Below are 19,750 nucleotides of genomic sequence, written 5' to 3' on the forward strand. Positions count from 1 at the left end.
AATAAAAAAAGGATTTTTATCCTTTTGAGCAGCCCAACCTCTGCTGCTTCCATTTTACTTTAAAACACCGTCTTGTTGAAAGACAGTGACCTGTACCCCCGACGGATGGCTCCCTGCCCTGGCCCTCGCCAACGTTTCTTTCTGCAGAGCTGTTACCCGAAAGGCAAATGTTTTTTTGCAGATAGCCCCCTGCGTTTGTGCGCCAGATAAGGGACAGAGCTGGCTCTCTGAAGATGCACCCACCTCCATCTCAGTGCTTCAGAGAGCTCGTTATCTCTGCGTGGGTTCAGGTTGGGACTGACGGCACCTTCGCCTAATTAATCACACGCGAGGTGCCGTGAAAGCAGAGCCTTCCAAAATACACAAGCGCCTTATCAAAAGTTTCAGCCTGGATTAATTCCGCCTCTTTTGTTTGTTTCGCTCCGTGTCTGTGTGAGACAGGGAGAAAGAAAGGAGCAATTTCAGCTCCCCGCAAGTGGTCATTAAAGGCCTTTTTAATCCTACGGAGTTATAAATAAACATTGGTGGCGGCGTGCACCTGCATATTCATTAGTGCATCCTCGGCGCTCCCTCCCGAGGCCCAGCGGCGCGTCCTTGGCGCGCGGCTGCTCTCCGGAGAGGGAAGGAGCCTGGGTTGCTCTGCGCGTGGAAAACAAGCTGGAAGGTTGCCTCTGCTGTTGTAGTTGCCAGCAGCGTGAGGACTCTGGGTGGGACCAGGGTTTGGAGTAGTGAAGACGCCAGCGTGTAGGGCAGCAGGAGCAAAGCCGTGCCCCAGAACAATGTGAGATGGCTGCTCGAGGGGCAGAATCACGGGCAGAGTGACCCATCTAGAGAAATGATCCATCCTAGTGGAGCTGATAAAGCCAAATGTTTGGAGCAGACGCGAGAAGTTGCCTATGGCCCATCAGAGCTCTGCTGCCTAATAAGGGCTTTTAAAACTTACGGGACTTTAAAGCTTACAGCTGGTTCCAGAAAGCAGCGTGAGTAATTGAAGCGGAGCAGCAAAAATATCCCTTTAAAAGTTTTTATAGGGACCATTTCCCCCCGCCTTTGGCTGGGGAGGAGCAGCAGAGGAGCAAGCAGGTAGTTTGGGTATTTCTGAGCATTTCCGAGGCTGAACCGGGCTCCTGCATCTCCAGATTTGCAGCATTCCTCCTGCGTCCCGTGTCATGATAAATATAAGCTGTTTTCTGTCTTGGGGAATGGTCTGTGTGTAATAACAGGGGAATATTCATGCGTTGCATCATGCTTTTCGTCCTGGCTGCTGCGGGAAGTGGACGCGGTGGAGATGCTGGGGTTCCTGGCAGATGCACGCTGCAGTTGCGTTGTCTGATACCCCTCAGAGCCTGGCTTGTATGAGCTGCATTGTGAGTGCTCCCCAAAAACCTGTCCCCTAAAGAAGAGGAGTATTTGGGCATCCCAGAGCTGCTGTGCGGGGGCTCACAGCTGGGCAATGTTTGCAGGTTCAGTGTTGCTTTTGACAGCTGGAAAGCAAGCATTATTTTTTTATTATTATTATTTTATTAAAAGTAAAGGCAATAATTGTAGGAAAGGATTGGAGGGGTGCAACCCTGAAAGGAGTTGAGTTCCCGTCCTCAGGGCTGATCTGGCTCAGTCTGGATCCCAGCTTTGGCTGGGAGCTGGACACCTAAATACTTTCCCAGCCCCTCCTCCCAAGGGCTTAGCACCTGGGCGGGCTCATTGCACAAGAAAAAATGAGCATGGAAGTGCAAGGTCTGGCTTACGTGCAAGAGCCTTTCCTCTCTCCTCTCTAATCTAGATGCTGCTGCTAATTTTGCTTCACCCCCTTGGGAAGAAACTGCCAGGGATTCACTCTCGGCTGCTTTCATGAAGGCGCTCTCTGCTCATGTGTCTGAGGTTGATCATAATGATTACAGCAATAGCAGGTGCTGCTAATGTTTCCCTCGTAAACCTTAATCTTTATGGCTGGCTTTAATAGCCAGCCTTGCTCTTCTCCCCCTGTGGATAGCTGCCATCCGTGCTGCGTGGGAGAAATGCACGGCGTTCAGGTGAGGAAGGCGGCTCTTCCAGGCTGCGTGCGTGCATGCGCTCACCCATTACAAATCCACCTGGCCAGCTCTCGGTGTTTACAGCAGTAGGTGTTATTTTTTTAAAATTTGCTTTAATTTATAACGAGCTTTCGGTTGGTGCCGTGGCCTGCACCAGCCAAGACTTTGCTCATCTCTGGGCTCGGGATTTGCAGCCGTGTGCTTGGCACGGAGCCCGCCCGCATCGCTGGTCCATAAGGAGGGTGCTGGGGGGGCCGTGTGGCGAAGTGAAAAAGGAAAAATCCCCCTCCTGGCCCTGCAGCGGTGATTGAATCAAGCGGCAGCGTTTCCTGGCGTGCCTGCAGTGTTGTCGCTGCCTGTGATTATTGACATTTCGACACGGCTCCGGCGTTGCCAGCCGGGCAGGAAGCGGTTAGTCATTAATTCACCCGCTGGCCTCCATCAAGGCCGCTGTGGGACCCCGGGGAGGGTGTCACGGTCACCTTCCGCCTCGGTGGCCACCCCGCTCCCCTTAGAGGGGGCCGCTCGGGTGCGATCTTGGCTTGGGTAAAGAGAGGTGGGGGGAGAAAAGTCGGGTTGGATGCCGTGGCAGACCCAAAATATGGCAGCTGGGAAGGTGGGGCTGGCATGGGGTGAGGCTTCTGTGGTTTTGGGCACATCAGTCGGCCTGCTGGGGCTTGAGCCTCCCTCGCCCAAATCCCTGCCTGAGGACGTGACCCCGAGGCGGTTTCCTGGTCAGGAGGAGCTCAGGCAGCCCCCGGCTCTTCCAGGCCTCCTGGGTCCGCCCCGGGCACGCTGGCCTGGGTTTGCTCCTCCCTGTCATTTGGGAGAGGAAGCGGGGCAGAAAATCCCAGAGCCTCTATTTTGTTCTTAATGGGGGGTTGTCACTTGGGGCGGGCATCCAGGGCCGCTTAGGGAGCCCTTGTTTGTGGCTGTCGGTGAATGAGTCTCGTGGCAGTGCTCGCGCAGGCGCCTTGCTGTCCCCGGAGCTCGCGGCGGGTTGGGAGGTGGGCAGGCAGGATCCATCTCTTCCCTTGGGTGCCCAGGAGCCGGGCTGCTCCCTGGGGTGGGGAGGGACCTGGGGAAGCATTAAATAGCTGCTGGATGTGTCAGCACAGCAGCTGATCACGGGCGGTGAGTCACTGCCAGCACTCAGACATGCAGGATGGCAGCACGTGGCTGCTCCTCCACTCCTGCCGCCACTTGCTATTGACTTGTGTGGTGTTTTTTTTCTTCTTCTCCTTGAGTAGTTTCCTGTGCTGTGGGTTCACACGTGCAGGTTGCGTCCTGTATGCCTGTCTTCTCCAGCTCTCGCACCTCTCCTCTCATCCCCACCTCTTCAGGCTGGGCTTTGTCCCCAGGTACAGGCCACAGTCACCCCAAAACCACCTGGACGTGGCCCAGCAGGGTGCTCCTGCCCCATCCCCAGCAGCTGGGTGTCTGAGACCTCCTCCTCAGGCTCCTGGTCCCTTGGAAGTTCCCCATGCTGGTGCAGGACCTCGAAACCTTGCAGCATTTTCTCAACCTGCTGGCTTCGGGCTGTCATGAACAGTTTGGGGCTGGAAACGAAGAGGCAGCGGCCCTCTGTTTTCAGACTAAGGGAGCTGCAGCGTGGGGTCAGGCGATGCTGAGAAGACACGTGAGAAGTTCAGGTTGAAATCAGGAATGAAATGAGGGCTGTTTGGGCTGGCTGCTCCAGGTGCAGCTTTCCCATCTTCTCTACCTTTTCTCCTGTCACCTCCAACTCCCTGCTCACCGCAGGGCGCTGGGGATGCTCCTGCCTGCCTGCAGACCCCTTTCAGGGCCTGATGGCCAGGGGTCAGCGTGGGACCTGGAGCTCAGCAGTGCTGGGCAGGTGAAACTGCAAAGCAGGCGAAACCCTGCCGGCCCCGTGGGCAGGAGCCAGGCACGGGGCTGCTGCTCAGGTTAACGAGGGAAGAGCAGAGCAGCCCGGGAGGATTTCATCCGTGTTTATCAAGCACGGCAGCCCTAATTACGGACTTCAAAAAAAAAAAAAAATTGTATGCATTTGAATTCAGATCCAGAGGCACTCCTGTGGCAACCGTGGTGCAAACAGGGATTTCAAAGGCTGGCCGATGGGCTCTCTGCAGACCTCCCCCTGCTCTGGAGGGGCTTTTCAAAGCGGGACTTGCTGACAGGGTTTCTCCCTGCTGCCCACGTTTCGGCTTGTCGGTCGGTAAAGCGGCGTGAGACCCCGGCACTGGGGCTGGGATCCTGTGCTGGTGCTTTCTGGGTGCCAGCACCGCTCCCTATCCCCAGCCAAAACCCGGACCTGTAAGCTGGGCAAAGGTGAACTGCTGGTCTGCTGGCCGTTTGAAGTCCTAATGAGATTTGCCCAGAAGCTCTGCCTGCACTGGTGCTTTCCTGCCAGCCCAGCCCTAGCCCCGCACCAGCCCCTGGTCTCTTGGCCAGAAGCTTCTGGGAGCCCCTGCAGGGGCCAGGAGGGATCCCTGCAAATCGGTGGAGGGACGTGCTTCTGTAATCGGGGCAGCCAGCTGATTTTCTTGGCTGGCCGCGTGATGTTGCAGGTCCCAGGAGGTCACGATGCTGCTGCGAGCAGCCGTGGGGTGGTGATGAGCCGGCTGGGACATGCCCTGCTCGTCTGCAGGGCACCAAACCCAGCTATGCAAAGCGTGCATCCTCTCACCTGCAGAAATACATGTAACCCCTCCGCCTCCTGTTGCTTTAGCAGGTCCTGCTGTCAGCCGAGGCTCGGAGCACCTGCAGCCTGCCCAGCTCCCTCCTGATCGCCCACTGCCAGCTCCAGGGAGTGAGCTTGGTCAGCCAAAGTGTGAGAGCTAAAATTCGGCTGTTACCTCTGCTGCAGAGCTGTGTCAGGCTGCAAAACACCTCGATTAGCAGGAGGACTGATTGCTCCCACTTTTAATCAAGGTAACCCGAAGCTGGCTTCAGACCCTGGGCTTTAAAAGCAGCCTTGATTTATGGCAGGTTGCAGCTCTGTTCGAATAGAGTCTGAACATTTTTTTTTTTGAGCTTTTTTTTTTTTTCCAATTTAGACTAAGATGCAGCAAAAAATAAAGCTGTAAGATCTGGGAGCATTAATTTATTTATTTTATTCTCAGTGCCAGCACTTGAAATTCCAACTCCCAGTTAGGAAATTTGTCGAAGAAGTTGTGTGAATCATCCATACCATCAATTTAGGACCGATCACATGGGAAGGGAGCAGAAAATTAGTCACTTCGTTAATCTGCTTCCAATAAAACTGACTTAGAAAGACACGGGGGGAGGTAAAACAGAGGAGCAGCTTGCGGGAGCTGCTGTCACGCGTCCTCACACCGGCGCAGCAGCCACCTGCTCGATTCCCTGTGCTTTTTTGGGGTGGCCAGCGAGGTCCCACAGTAAAGTAAAGGAGGAAAATGTGAAGGAACAGCCTTCTAATTGCTATATGCACGTGTTCTTCTGACAGTAAGGGAAAAAAAATTTACAGCTAAGAGAAGGCAAATAACTTCATACGAGAAATTTAACAGCAGTGGCTATGCAGGAGGCGATGCCTTGGGATGAGGTGGAGCTTTGTGTTTTTGAAAGCTGTTATAGGAACAAGGATAACGCTGCAGTGGAAGAGCAGATAATGCCCTGTGCATAATTATGGAAACAAATTTATTTATATTTTTTTTCCCAAGTCTGGAGTGAACTTTCAGGGAGAGGAGAGGCCGCGGGGCTGGTCTGGGTTGCAGCACGGTGGCGATGCTGATGGAAAAGGTTTGGAGAAGCCAGGAAGGGTGAGCGTGGTCTGGGAGAGCTGAGAAATCGCTGTCCCTGAGATCCAACAGCGAGCTTCAGCCTCTCCCTGGGTACAAACTGCTCCCTGCATTGCTGCTGGGGGACACTCAAAGGGTTGCCTTCCCAAGTAGCCCTGTAGGGATTTCCACGAGATAAGCTTCGAAGCCGTGTTACCCACGGGCACTTCCCCGGCACAGCACGGTTTGCTAGCTGCTGGCGTTGTGTTTTTGGTACAAAACACTCTCCTCCTTCGGCTCTCCCTCCAGCAGCGATGCGACACCGGGGCTGAGCTCCTACCCCAGCCCCTGCGTCACCACGGGCAGCTCGAAGCCGAAACTCCTCCGTAAGAGGAAAAGCGCCTGTGCCGCTCCCTGCCTCTCTGTTACGTGCCACTCGCCGTGGGCTGGACGCTGGTAAATGATTGCCAGAGGCTGGCTCTGCACCCAAACGGGAGCTTCTCACCCATGCGGGACCCACGGGCGTCCCGTCCCGCTCCCGGCCCCACCATCGCTCCTCACCCCTCGGCTTGGGTCACCCCTCGTCTCGGCAGCCGCCGGCGCTTCGTGCCAGGAGAGGTGAGGCCGCTGCTTTTCTCATAACACAGCCGGCTGCTTTTATTTATTTTCAAACCACCCACTCCTGGCCTCTGCCGGGGCTGTGGGGTAGGACGGGGGGGGAAAAGCCCGGCTTCACGGGCGGTTTTGGCGCTGGCGGTGCCCGTAGGTGGCACGTCGCTTCCCAGGACACCCTGCCACCCGGTGCTGGCCTTGGGGTCCTGTGTCCCGGCACAACGGTGACGTTGGGGCGGCAAAACCCAGCCGGGTGGTGCCCGAGCGCGGAAGCGACGCTGAACTTTGCTCCGTGGCGGGGGCGGGCGCCGGTTTCGCTGAGAGTTTGTGGCCATGCAGCGGGGCAGAACCGTGCTCTGAAAGGAGCCTGGTCTCCACCTCACCAATACGGCGTTTAGGGGATGTTGGTAGGAGAAATGGGCAGAGGCCGAACTCCTTGGTGCTGCCAAGGTGAATAATTGTGCCCGTGGTGGCTGCCCCGCACCCGCTGCCCTCAGTCCCCGCTGTGCTCCGCGGGTGAATCTGGGAGCAAGGGATCGATAGCGCTGCTGCGGCTGACGGGGAGGCTGGCATTGGATCAGCTGCTCCCAAGTGCTCCCCGGGAGATGGATTTGGCTTTCGGGTTTGTTCTCTACCAAGTCATTCTGCCCCAGCACCACCGGATCTCGTGGTGGGAACAGTGCCGTGGGGCTGCTTCATTTCCTAGGCTCCTCCTTTGTCTTCCTTGTGTCATGGCCGAAGCCTCGTGTTACTCAGGGTGGCAGCCTTCGAGCCCTTGCTTTGATTCTTCAAGGTGTCAAAAATAATAATAAAAAAGCTGTTTAACCCAAGCTAAAGCTTTTCTCCCCACACTGACACCTGCTCCTTCAGCCTGCTCCTTGCAGGCGCCCCCTGGGGCGATGGCAGCGGTTGTGGCATGTCCCCAAACTTCGGGGAACTGGGAGACTGGGAGCTGGGCTGGGTTTGGAAAGCAGTTCAGGACCCTTTGTGCCTTCCTCTGCCCAGGTCCTTCAGACAGGCTTGATGCTTGAAGGATCTGGAAAAAATGTTTTGAGATTGCTTAAAACCAGAATAAACCCAGAGATCTGAGTCCGTTGCAGATTATGTTGGTTTAATTTCATTTGTTAAGCCTTGTGGTCGTTCGGCTGCTGGCAGAGGCAGGAGTGCTAAACGAGATTTTGCTGCAGTTAATTTTTCCCATCTCTTAATCCCTCTCAGATTAACAGAGGGGAAGGTAAAGAGAGCACAACGTGTGCCATCCACACCTCTCAGTTTCCCTCTGCACAGCTGGGAAGGGTGGGCGGGAGGGCGGCCGGAGGCTCCTCTGCCTTTTAGATATTGTTTGGAAAATCCCCAGTGCCGCACTGCCAAATTGTTGGGGAAATAGCAGCGAAAGTCCAACAAATCCATTAGAAGGCTGCGCTCTCAGCAGAAATAGGCAGGGTGCTTTCTGGCTGCCCAGACCCACCACGCACACGGGCAAACCCCCGTGCCTCTCACCCGGGGAGGACGTGGCCCCGCTGCCCAGAGCTGAGCTGTGCACGGGGTTTTTGGTGAGACAGCAGGGTTTTATTGCAGGTGAACGCTGGTATTTTAGCAATAATGCCATAAATCCAATCTGTGAGCAACAGCAAGCGTGTGTTCCAGCCGTCCAGCAGACCTAAAAGCAGGGCAGGTGAAGCATCGGCCCTAGAGGAGGCTCAGCACTGACTCCTTGTGTCTTCTCTCCCGCAGGGACCCCGTCCCGCGATGCCCCAGCGTGCCTGAGGCCCGGCAGCCGTGGGGATGGAGCTGAAGGTGTGGGTGGACGGCATCCAGCGGGTGGTCTGCGGCGTCTCGGAGCAAACCACCTGCCAGGAGGTGGTCATCGCTTTGGCGCGGGCCATAGGTGAGTGAGCTAAAACAAAGTTCTCGAGACCAGAGCAGACTCCTTGCCCTCCGTTCGGCACGGCCGTGTGTTTGTGTCCCTCCTCACGGAGGCTTGCTGGGGAGATGGCCAAAATAAATAGCTTGCACGCGGTGTGGACGGCGTGCCTGGATGCCGGTGCCTGCCGTGCTCCCGCCCGTGGTCAATCCTGCCTTCTAGTGGCTCGGCCTCAAAATGCTGCGATCCTGTTTGCGCGCAGGCTTTGTGCTGCCACGTTTCCCCTCTGTGCCAGCTATGAGGTCGAGCCCCGTAGATCAAAGCCCTCGTACCTCCGATTCCCCTCGCACGCCTTCCAAAAAGAACAGCAGGCTGATGTCTCCTCCACCTCCACTCTCCAGGGCGTGCGTTCTTCCAGGCTGAGGGAACAGCGGGGCAGCTCCCCGTGGTGTCCTCAGCTTTTTCACACGCAGAAATGTGACTGCGGAGGCACTGAGCTTGGCAGAGAGACGCCCCATCCTACAAAGAGGGGCAGCACGGGACCCCGTTAATGGGGGGATGACTCGTGCCCTCAGCTGCTTGTGCTGTTGGGTGTCCCTGGGGAGATGGGTGGAAGATTTGGGTGATGGCTGGGAGATTCGGTGGGAAGGTTTGGAAATGGAGGAAAATGAATTTGTGTGGGTTTCACCCTGCTTCCCCGGCACCATCCGCCCCCAGCGCTCTTGCTCATATTGGTGCCCAGAGCACAACAAAAATGCCCCGTCCTTGGTGGGTAGGTGTGCCTCCGGGTGCTTCTTGGGGAGAGGGAACCTCCTGGGGGCAGCGGGGACCTCACTGACCCCTGCTCGCCGCCACGGCTTTCCCCTGAGTGACGTGCTTGTGTCCTGCCCTCAGGTCAGACGGGGCGCTACGTCCTGGTGCAGAAGCTGCGGGAGAAGGAGCGGCAGCTGCTCCCGCTCGAGTGCCCCTTGGAGTCGCTGGCCAAGTGCGGGCAGTATGCCAATGACGTGCAGTTCATCCTGCGCCGCACGGGCCCCAGCGTGGCCGAGCGGCCGTCCTCGGAGGGCGCTCCCCAGGCTCCCGAGAGGACTTTCATCCGGGCCAGCCTGCCCATCAAGCCCCGCACCGTGAGCACCGAGGCGCCCCGGTCCCGCGAGCCCAGGAAATCGATGACCTTCAACTTGGGTCCCGTGGGCTCCGGCGAGCTGTTCGCCAAGAGCCGCTGGAGGCAGCACGCCTGGGAGGGGATGGAGCTGAAGGATGGCGGGGCCGGCCAGCTCTCCAAGGAGGAGCTGTTCAAGACGGTGCTGCGGCAGCAGGAGCAGCTCAGCTCCTTGGAGGCCCATGGGGACACCCTGGAGACGGACCTGCGGTTCTGGGAGCACGGCCGGGCCCCCAGCCAGGAGGACGAGATCCTCTACCTGGAGCACCTCGTGCGGAGGAACGAGACGGAGCTGGGCGAGGAGGAGTTCTGGCAGAGCGAGCTCCGGCTGGAGAAGGAGTGCGAGCGGGAGAGGCAGGAGCGGGTGAGGAGCCTACGGGCCAGCCTGGAGGAGTACACGCAGAGGATCTACGAGCTGAGTGCCCGCACCGAGGCCCTGCAGAAGGAGATCCAGTGGGAGATGGCCGAGAGGGCCAAGAGGGGCAAGGAGAGCCCGGTGCCGAGCCCCACGGACCTGGAGGACATGGCTGCCAAGATGAAAAGGGATCTGGAAGCTAAAGTCAAGCAGGGCACACAGCTGGAGAGCAACCTGGCCAGCGTGGAGAAGGCCCTGGAGGAAGCCGAAAGGTCCCTGCAGGTGGGTACGGCCAGAGTACCTGGCCCCGGGGGGTGAGGGACCCTCGCATGGGGTCGGTGGGGTCAGTGTCCCTGCTGGCATTGCTGGTCAGCGTTGTTCTTATGTCCGAAAAAAGGAGTAGTGGAGGGGAAGCGCAGGTCTCCGCGGTGCCCAGGCACGAGGCTTTTTGGCACTGCTCTGGGCTGGCTGGCTCTGAACCAGGAGCTGAGCTGTGCCAGAACTGTCGGGCTTGAGGCACTGAGACCTGTGGTTCTCCTGTCCCACTGGGGTCTGGGTGCTGTGTGATGTGCTGTCCTTGTCCTTGCTGCCCCAGCATCCCCATCCCCACGCAGCTTGGGGTTGCATCCCAGAGGAGCTGGCGGGCTCCAGAGCCATCTGGGGGCCTGTTTGCAGCAGTTTGTCCAGCACTGCGTGGCTGTTGCTGGCCTGGAGTCCCCACGGGTGGTGGCGTGGCCTTGTCCCCATGGGGGACGAGTCCCTGACATGAGCCAGGGAGCGGGGCTGGGGCCTCGGGAGGAGGCGCAGAGCAGCTTGGGGGGCACGCAGCTCACCCTGTCCCCCCCCAATGTGTTTTGCAGGCCCAGAACCAAGAGCTGGAGGAGTTAAATAAGGAGCTGAGGCAGTGTAATTTGCAGCAGTTTATTCAGCAGACGGGAGCCACGGTGACGGTCGGGCAGGCCAGGTCTGAGGAGGACGCCCAGCCGGAGCCAAGCCCGCGCGAGCTGCCAGCCTGCCGGAGGAACGGAGGTCAGCGCGCCGGCTCGGCACGGGGGGCTGCCCTGCGACCCCAAATGTCTCCCCAATGACACCGGCTCCTTCCTCCTCCTCCCCCTGGGCTCCATGCGGCTCAGCTCCCCGGGATCCGTGCCCGTGCTTTCATGGCACAGCCCTCGGGACGGGGCGCTGCGGGGACGGAGACCAGGCCGGCAGTGTTGCGTTAGGGATGGGGGAGAGACCGAGAGCAGCTACATGGCCTTCCATGGAGTGGGGGGATGGGGAAAACGGGGATCTGGTCCCTTCTCCCAAGGGATATCCACGCTCCGTGAGTCCCAGGTGCCCGGCGAGCTCCGCCTGAGCTGGGTGTCTTTCCTCTCCCGCAGGGTTTCCCCCCTCTGGCAGCGACTCGCCTCCCCGTGCCAGCACCAAGCAGCTCCTCGGCCATCCCCGGACCCTGCCGGAGCCCCTGGTGTCCAGCCTGAACCCCGAGGGTGCGTACATCCCCGGGGAGGGCCTGCGGGAAGGGGAGAGGGGTTCGCTGCGTGAAACGGGCCGTGGCGAGCGAGCCTGCGTGCGTGTGCTGGGAGTGGGAGGCCGGAGCTATTTATAGAGGCCATTAGGAGAGCAGCGCCTGTGCCCGGCCAGCTTGCGAGGCGGTGAGCCCAGTGGTGTGGCATCCGAAGCAGTCCCCGGCGTGCGGGGCCATCTGCGGTCCTCCGGGCACAGTTTCCTGGGATGCTGCCGGCGGCTTTCGGGCCGTCGGGGGGCCCTGCAGCGCTGCAGGGCAAAGCCCTTGCTGAGGGTAGGATGGGGAGGATTCGGCTTCCCGTTTCTGCCCACCTCGGGGCCAAACCATCCGTCCTCCATCTCACCCGACGCTGTGACCGTGGTGTCTGTGTGTCCATCTCTGCTGGGTTTCGTGCCGCAGGCGCACGGTGCTCGCACACGTCACGTCTGTGCTGTGCTGTGCTGCTCTCTGGGAACGCTCACCCTCCCGCTGCCCTAGGGTCACGCCGTTTATTTTTGTCTGTCTTGCAGTCCTATCAACCAGGCAGAGCATCTGGAGGTAGAAGGGCACAGCCAGTGGACGATTGATTGCCTTGCAAGTGTAACTGTATAAATAAACCCATATTCCGTATATATATATATATATATTATATTTTTTACTGCTTTATATCGTGAATGGATGTGGATGGCCAGACAGAGTATTTTTACAGACTGTACTATAAGACCAAGACCGACCAGACAAAGCAACCCTCTTCCCCTGTGGATGAAACAACCCCCTTCTATTTTTTTAAAGTGCTCTCCGTATTTAACACACCGTGGCAGCGCTCACGTTCCGCGGGGCCTTCCCAAAAGACCCGCGGTGTGTTTCGAGAAGCCCTCGTCCCTTTGGCTAGCGGGGCAGAGCTGCGTCGGGACGGCTGGGCCGACATCTCCTGTGGCAGAGACCTGCCCTCGGGCTGCTGCTGAGCCTCACCCGACGAAGCAGGCGAAGTGAACAGCGGGACCTGGTGCCACGTTTTTGGTGCGCTTTCCCCAGCGAGCCCCAGCGCCGAGGACGATGAAGGAGCTGCCGGAGTCCGGGCTGTGTCCCATGTTGTGCTGCGGCATTCCCTCAGCTGTGCTCGCTCCAGAGCAGCCGACCCCTGCCACGAGGCACGCACCCATTCTGGGGCCGACCCGGCTGCCTGCAACCACCAGCACCCTGCCCTGCCCGCCTCGCGCAGAAGCACGGCGTGGATAGTCCATTTGCCAAGCTGCCCTCCTTGGGTTCGACCCCCTGTGGATGTCTGCACGACCTGGAGGGGCTGCGTGCTCCCCAAATCCTGAAGCAGCCCCAAAAAGCCCTGTTTTGGGGCAGCAGAGCGAATGCTCTAGGCACGGCTGCCCTGCTGACGTCTCCATCCTCGCCACGCACCTGCTCCAGGGTGGCTGCCTGAGCCAGAGACTTTTGGGGGAAGCAGAGAGTGCAGAGATGCCCTGGGACTATCGGACGGGTTGGTGGGTTTTACAAACAGCCTTTATACTGGCCAGGGGGCTCACGAGCAGCTTTTTTAGACAACTTTCTGCCCCCCTTTTTTATTGTAAGAAACCTGTACTAGAAACCCCCTTTCCATGGTGCTAAGAGGGAGGGAGAAGCAAGCAGCCGTTCCCCGGCCGCAGAGGGGACAACCAGGCTTCGAGGAGACAGGGACACGTGTGGAGACTTTTTTTTTTTCTTAAGTCCACTTAGTTTTAAACTTGTTCTTGAATCAGTACTCTGCCAGCAGGATGAGCCCCTCCCCAGCTGCCCATGGCCGGAGTGTGCAGGACAGAAATGCTTTTGGTGACATTTCACTGAATGTTTTTTTTTTCTTGGTTTGTGTTTTTTTGGTTGTGTTTCTTATTTTTTTTCCTTGATGGCCAGTAGTTCCTCTTGTTTCTGTTCATCTGTCCCACTGGGTTCTGCTGTATTTTTAGTTGTGAAGCCAAAGCAGCCAAGGGGGCCTGGGGAGGGGACAGGTTTGTCCGGGGGGTCCCAGCGCTCCGGTGTCTTTGTTTTCCACGTGTCCTCTCCGTTGTATGCAAAAAAAAATGTGACTTGGACGCTGTGTTCACTGTAAAACACACTTTCTGTGTATGAATGTATCCTGCGCGCTACGGCATTGTCTGGTTTCAATTTTCAATAAATCTTTTGGAAAGGATTTGTGTAAAGCGAGTGTGCACGTGCTGCTGGAGCCCAGCCGTCCCCGCGGCAGGTACGGGGCACGGCGAGCGCTTCACGTACCCCACGGCGGCCTCTTTCCGCAGGGAATTCAAGCCGTAAGTATTTTATGACTGAATGCTGCTTATGCACACGCTGCTCTTTTTTTCCCCCCCCCTTTTCTATCACAAAGTGCTTTACACACAGTGGATGAAGCTGGTGTCCGCCGAGAAGGCAGCCGTCTCCAGGATGAAACATGGCAGCTTGTTAATAATGCACAGCAGCGGCGCGGAGCATTTTAGGACGGGAGGAGAAGGGGACGGCACGTGGCTGCAGATATGAGTAGGTAAGGGGCCAGCCTCCTGTTCACCTTTACGCCCTCCCATCTGTCCCAGCGGCATGGCCGGGTACACGTGGTAATGCCGGCTCTCTCCCCACCAGCATCTCCCCGAGGGAACCCGAGGGTGGACCGAGGCTCTGCTGCTCTCTGACCCCACTTGGACGTGCTCGCCCGGCCCTTTTCGGAGGTGCCCGCGAGCCCCCAGCACAGCTGTGCCACCGCAGCGGGCGTGGGGACGGCGGCCGCTGGCGTCCCGCAGGATTTTCCCCGTGCCGCAGCGAGGGGCGGCTGCGGGCGAGTGAAATATTCGTGGGGGAGAGGAAAGCCGTCGAGGGCGGCGCGGCAGAGCCCCCTACTCGCTGCGTGAGTGCCTGCTGCCCTTCAGCAGCTGGCTACGCGGCGTTTAAGGATTAGTCTGCTTCGTTTGGAGGCCGCTGCCAGTGCCGAGTCTCCGATTAGTCCTGAAGAACAGCGAGGAGATGCGATTTCAGGGTTGTCCTTTTGGAACTGAGATTTTCTTCCTTTTTTTCCTTTTTTTTTCCCCCTCGAATCGCTGGAGTTGGAAACGTGCGTTGGGAAAAAATGTGTTAAAAATACGTTTGCTCCGTGCAGCCGCATGACGAAGTCTGTCCCCTGCGGCCAGAGCGCTGATTGCTTGTTTTTTGAACTTCTTGCTACTCTTGCTTTTAAAACGAGACTCCGAGGGAAGTGCTGGGGCATGATGGAGGTTGTAAAGAGCATTTCAGTGCTGCTTGTGGAAAAACCCCAAACCCTAGGTTCAGAAAAACTGCTTGCCTTGGCCGCAGCCAGGTTTTCCTCTGGGGACACGCGGGCTGTTTGCCCCTGCTTGGCCGAGTACCTTAGCGTTGGCTGCCTCGTTTCCCCCCGAACCAGCCCTGAGAACTCGAGGTGTTTGCTGAAATGGTCAGCGTGCCTGCAAACCTGGCATCTGCGGGTTGAAAAAGGGGGTTCTTTCATTTGGGCACCCCGTTTGTAGTTCTGCTGTGTGCAAAGCAAAGAGGAATAAAGAGAAAAGGTTCGTCGCTGACAGCACCTCCTGCAGGGGGGGGAAACCACAGAAATAATTCAGCGGCGGTGGAATCTCTGATTCTAGCCCTGCCTTACCGCTTACGGGGTGGTTGTTTGGGTGTTGTTTTGAAGATGATTTTCTGCGGGTTTGGGTGTCTCTGGGGAGAGAGTGCTGCGGCCACGCACTAGCCCTGGATTTTCAGCCGTCGCCAGCGCCCTGCACATCTCTGCACTGGGGGAAAGGCAGCCCGAGGGCTGTCCCACGGGGCACGCTGCGTTACCGACACGCAGGGCAAGAGCCTGGTGGCGTTCTGTGGATAGATTGATTTATTTTTCTCTACAAAACCAGCAGCCACAAAGGCGGCGAGTTCCTTAAGGTAATGAACGACTGACTGCATCCAGCCCCCGGACCCCCGCCCTGTCGTACCCCCGCCGCGCGGCTCAGCGGCGCTGACCTAAATTCATCGTGGCACGAGGGGCCCCGCGCTTCAGGGAGGCGGTGGCACCCCCTGGGCTCCCGAATTCGGATCTGGCCAGGGAGCACCAGGCTGCTTGTCCTGCATCCAGTGCCGCCAGCCTGAGCTTAACGCCGCGCGCGGTGTTTAACCGGGTGAGGCTCGCCACCCGCCGCAGCTCTCTGCCTTCCTGCTTTTATCTGCTCTAAAGGCTGTGTCAATAATACATTCCTGCCATTGAATATTTTATTGATGATTTGACTTTTCGCTGCTTGCAATTCCCATTTCAAGGCTGCATGATTGTTCCTAATTAAAATTTTATGCCCTGGGAGAAGCCTTCTTGCTACAGTGGAGATGATGCTGTCCTTTTCTAGGCCACTACTGAGGGGTAGGAAGGAATTACTCATTGTGAGATTAAAACAAAGCAAATTATTATTTTTCTTTAAAAAAAAAAAAAAATCAAGCCCAGCATACGACGCCTCCTGGAGAGTGAACAAGTGAGTGGCAGGCGAGGCAGCGATCCAAGTACGTAGGGTGGCTTGAGGATGCTGTGCCTGGGCGAGCCGCAGTCGTGTCCCTGCGTCCCCGGGCACCGAAGGCAGCAGGACAGCTTCTTCCTTCCCCTACTGTGGGATGCGGCTCGCTCACTGCCACCCAAACACCACAAAGCACAGGGTACATCTCCCACGTGCAGCCTTTTTTTGGTGGTGTTTCCTGAGACCTGTGAGGTACCCACAGGCTCTCTCAGCACAAGGCATGGGGCAGGAGTGGAGTTCAGCCACAGGCTCAGGTTCAGTCGTTTCCCTGTGCCACTCCTGAAGCCGCTCAGTGTGTGACAAAACCTGATTTATTTTTTAGTGCTGTGTGACGATGATTCTCAGTTTCTCACCCATCTACCCATACTGTGTCTGCTCGCAAAGCCAGGCATGCTTAAGGGCAGCTCGGGGTACCAGCGCTGCACCAACCTGGAATGGTTTCTCAAAGGACAACTCTGCTGCAGCCACCTGAAACGTCCCGTGAGCAGCTGCGTGGTTGGATGTGCTCCCCAGGGTTTGGGTGTCCTGGTGGGTTCTGTGTTTTCTTTTTAAATTCATCTAGAGTGCTAGAAGCATTTCTGCTTCCTCCCAGCCCCTGGATTTGGCAAGCAGCTTTTAAAGCACACGCTTCAGCACCAGTTACATAAGGAAAGGTGTGAATGACTGGAGGAGAAACTGCCTGTTGGTTTTGCTCTCTGAACGATGTGCAGATGCTCTGGTTGTCGCTCCCGGGTGTGTAGATTCTGGAAGGGCAGCTCACTGAAGCCAGAGAAGGGAAACTATCTGAACTGGCATGCGTGCACGTCTCTGTCCACGCAGAGCGCTGCCTGTCCTCACAGTGATGGCTTTCCTTTCTGTGTCTCACAGCAAAGACCAAGCACATTCTACCTTGCTCTGGAAAAAAAAAAAAAATCACAGAGCACTAGAGGAAGCCGGGAAATTTTCTTGTTTATGGATGAGCAAGTTTCTTTCCCAACGGAACCTCCTGCCAGCAGAAATCTTTTTTTTTTTTGAGATGTATTATATAAGTCCCTGCTTACATGTAACTAACCGGCTTCCTCTTAAACAATTCATGTAGCCCTTCTTTTCCTGACAGGCCAGCTCGCTCCTTTGGAGAGACTCACAGCTTTGATTTGCCCCTGGCACGCTATTGACAGAGCACGCGAGGTGCTTCCTAGCCCAGCACACGTCAGGTTACAGCTGCTCGCTTCCCTCTGCGAAGTGCTGAAATAGAAGAGCGAAATCTTTGAGGTGCACAGAGTCCCTTTGGCTTAACAGGCCTGCTTGACTTTCAGCATCTGCCCTGCCTGTAAGGCACACCTCTCCCCAAAATCTTACCGCATCGCTTCTCAGCAGGATCTTTTAGCTCCTGGATGCTCTGGTTACCGAAGTATCACCTTACAAATCTGGTTACTGGCTGCTGAACAAGCTGAACGCTTAAATGAGGGGACGCCCTAGCCCTGGTGTATTTTCTCATCGCTCAGGAGCACTCTTCAGAGCAGCCCTGGCTCCACGTTTAGAAAGGGTTTCTGGGCTAGGGCAGGGGCAAAGGCACCAGCACTAGGGTTTTGGCTTGAGATGGCCAGGTCGCAAGGGTACCTTCCCCCTTGCTTTTCAAGCTGCCTTCTCTTGCTAGAAAGGCAAAATCAGAGATGGGAGGCACACAGCATGCGGCACACATCAGACAGGTACTTCACTGAGCGGGCACAGCCTTCCTCTATGTTTGGTCAGGGTAACCAAAGCCACCTTACAGAGCTGCTCAGCTCTGCGCTGAGCCCTGAGTTAGAGTAACGAGCACCCAAACACTGGTTTTGCACCATTTATTGAAGATTTCAGGTGACAGCACAGCAAGTTAGTTTTGAATCATGCCAGAAGAATGTTAAAAACAGGAATTCAGCCGTATGCTTTTCCCAAATACTGAAGAAAAACACACAAAAAAAGGGAAAACAAACAAACCTTGTTTCAATCCCTCGCCTTTGCTTACTGGAGCTCAACAGGATAGTCTTGTAGGTAGCGGGAAGCTGCAAGTTTTCATAGCGAGTGCTGCCTGATGCGAACTGGGACAAACCTTGCCAGAGCAACTGGGCGACCTGCAGAGCCATTTCTGCTGGTGGGACCTCCAGCAGTTAGGCATTGAGCAGCACGGGGCCGAACGCAGGGTTAGTTCTTCAGAGAGAAGCAGAGCGCCTTCGTTTTCGGGCACGGGTTTGTTACCTGTAAAATAAGGTGGTACAGCACTGGCAGACTTCAGTTTCAGCACGCAGATGCGCTGTCAGGACACAGCCACCCATACTGGTATCTTGCAGGTACTGGTATCTTGCAGGTTTCCCCCCACCCTGATCTCCCCATGGCTACACCAGTGCCCCTGCCAGCTCAGAGAGCAGCAGTTCTGCAGCTGGAAGCGCAGCTGGGGAACAGGAAAGCTGAGAATTTGTTTTTTTCCACTGTCAGACATGACCCGTTTGGCTACTGAGCAAATGTGAAAGCAGCTTTGGTAAACTCAGGCAGTTCTCCTCACTTTCTGGTGTGCCTTGACTCACCTAGGCAGCACGAGGCACGCAAGGAACTGATTTTCCTTTCTGAAGAGCAGATGCTCCTCTGGGACCTGACGGGAGAAATGTCAAATGAGCACAGGCAGGGGAGATGGGGACAGGCAGAATTTCTCTGTAAGAGACTTGCTCTGTAGGAAGGATGTCGCTCTGCTTTTCTGTGTGGTTAAGTACTTACTGAGCAGAGCGCTGCTGAGTCCTTCAGGAGATTATGCCTGTACAGCAGTCCGGGGTTACATGCCAGCAGCCCAAGCAAGAGAGGCTACCTTTCAGAAAACCCTTTCAGGAAACCTGGGAGGGCTGCAGTGAATCCTATCTGGTTATTATTAGCTTAAGCAGGAGATAAAGCCGAGCCATGCTCTAAAAAGACACTTTTCAACCACCCAGCTCCTTCAATGGGCTCAAAAGCGAAAGAGAGAACTTTGCTCAAGAAGCAATTTGCCTCGTCACTTCCTCGATTTCAAGTGACAGCTGCCCTGCACAGCTGGAGGAGTCCCTGCCCGTTCGCCTTCCTGCTCCTCAGGCCATGAAGTCAGAGTCCCCCGTGTGATATCACAGCGTGAGCGTGCAGGGCAGCCCGGCCGGGACCCAAACACCCCCAGCGCCTGAAGCAGAAAGGAGGGAGCAAAAGTGAGGGGTGGGATGGGAAGCAAGCAACAGCAAAAAAGGAAAGCAAGGCTCCTTTCTGCTCCTCATTTAACAGATTACAGAGTCTCTCTTTAAAGGTGACTCATCCAGGGCAATACCAGGCATGGTTTCTTCTATTAACACACCCTTGGCAATAGCAGTTCAGTTAGTCACTGACTGGGTATCAAGACGTCACCGGCTGGGATAAAGCGCCTCTTGAACTCGGTACGGCGGCCACGAGCACGTATTTACTTTGGAGACGAGCAGGGGCGGAGAGAGGGGGGGTTAAAAAAAAAAAAAACCTCTCTCCTTCACCCGTGCAACTTCGCCACCAACTCCTTGCTGGGCAGTCACTCCGGGTGGGACAGACGGATGGATGGACGGACGGACGGATGGATGGGGGCTGTGAGGCTCGGTGTGGCTGGTGATGGGCAGTCACCCACAGGTCGGATGGTGGCGGTGAGGCTGGGCAAGGCTGGACGGACGGACGGACGGGTGGCATCTCCTGGGTGTGCGTCGTGCCGGCGAGGCGAGGTGTGATGAGGCGAGGCGCTTTGAGGCGAGGCGGCGGCCGCCCAGCGGTGCCCGAGGAGCAGGTTAGCCGCTGTCACACGCACAGTGGGGTCGCCGAGAGCACAATGTGCGTTAGTCAGTGGCTCACCTGCTCCTGGAGGGTGGCGGCGGGGCCCTCCTGCAGCGCCGGGACCCTCCGGACGGGGGCTGCTCCCCCTGTCCCGCTCCCCCGGCCCGGTCCCGTCCCGCTCCCCCCGCCCCTCCCCGCCCCGTC

General features: G+C 56.9%; 1 protein-coding gene and 1 long non-coding RNA gene across 7 annotated transcripts in view; one reads left to right on the forward strand and one right to left on the reverse strand.

The window, feature by feature from the left end:
• The window catches only part of RASSF7 (Ras association domain family member 7), a 29,868-nt gene extending 14,361 nt beyond the window's left edge, over positions 1-15,507 (forward strand). For 3 of the 5 annotated variants that reach the window (XM_072038941.1, XM_072038940.1, XM_021270577.4), the window contains exons 2-7: positions 8,096-8,249; positions 9,120-10,024; positions 10,603-10,771; positions 11,125-11,232; positions 13,621-13,773; positions 13,869-15,507. In XM_072038941.1, coding sequence (XP_071895042.1) covers positions 8,147-8,249; positions 9,120-10,024; positions 10,603-10,771; positions 11,125-11,232; positions 13,621-13,769 — 1,434 coding nt within the window. In that variant the 5' untranslated portion in view covers positions 8,096-8,146 and the 3' untranslated portion in view covers positions 13,770-13,773; positions 13,869-15,507. Of the gene's footprint in view, positions 1-5,170; positions 6,368-8,095; positions 8,250-9,119; positions 10,025-10,602; positions 10,772-11,124; positions 11,233-11,779; positions 13,429-13,620; positions 13,774-13,868 lie in introns of those variants that run through there. The other 2 variants (XM_038180192.2, XM_021270575.4) reach the window with 2 other exon arrangements.
• Positions 15,508-15,698: 191 nt separating this feature from the next.
• LOC119717147 (uncharacterized) lies at positions 15,699-19,750 on the reverse strand. Of its 2 annotated transcripts, XR_011809764.1 has the most exons (3): positions 17,744-19,750; positions 16,828-17,011; positions 15,699-16,681 (listed from the first exon to the last, which is right to left on the reverse strand). It is a non-coding gene; the product is annotated as an uncharacterized lncRNA (long non-coding RNA). The 2 variants fall into 2 exon arrangements; XR_005266193.2 differs by lacking the exon at positions 16,828-17,011.

Source organism: Anas platyrhynchos, chromosome 5, assembly GCF_047663525.1.
Source record: "Anas platyrhynchos isolate ZD024472 breed Pekin duck chromosome 5, IASCAAS_PekinDuck_T2T, whole genome shotgun sequence".
Classification (NCBI taxonomy): domain Eukaryota; kingdom Metazoa; phylum Chordata; class Aves; order Anseriformes; family Anatidae; genus Anas; species Anas platyrhynchos.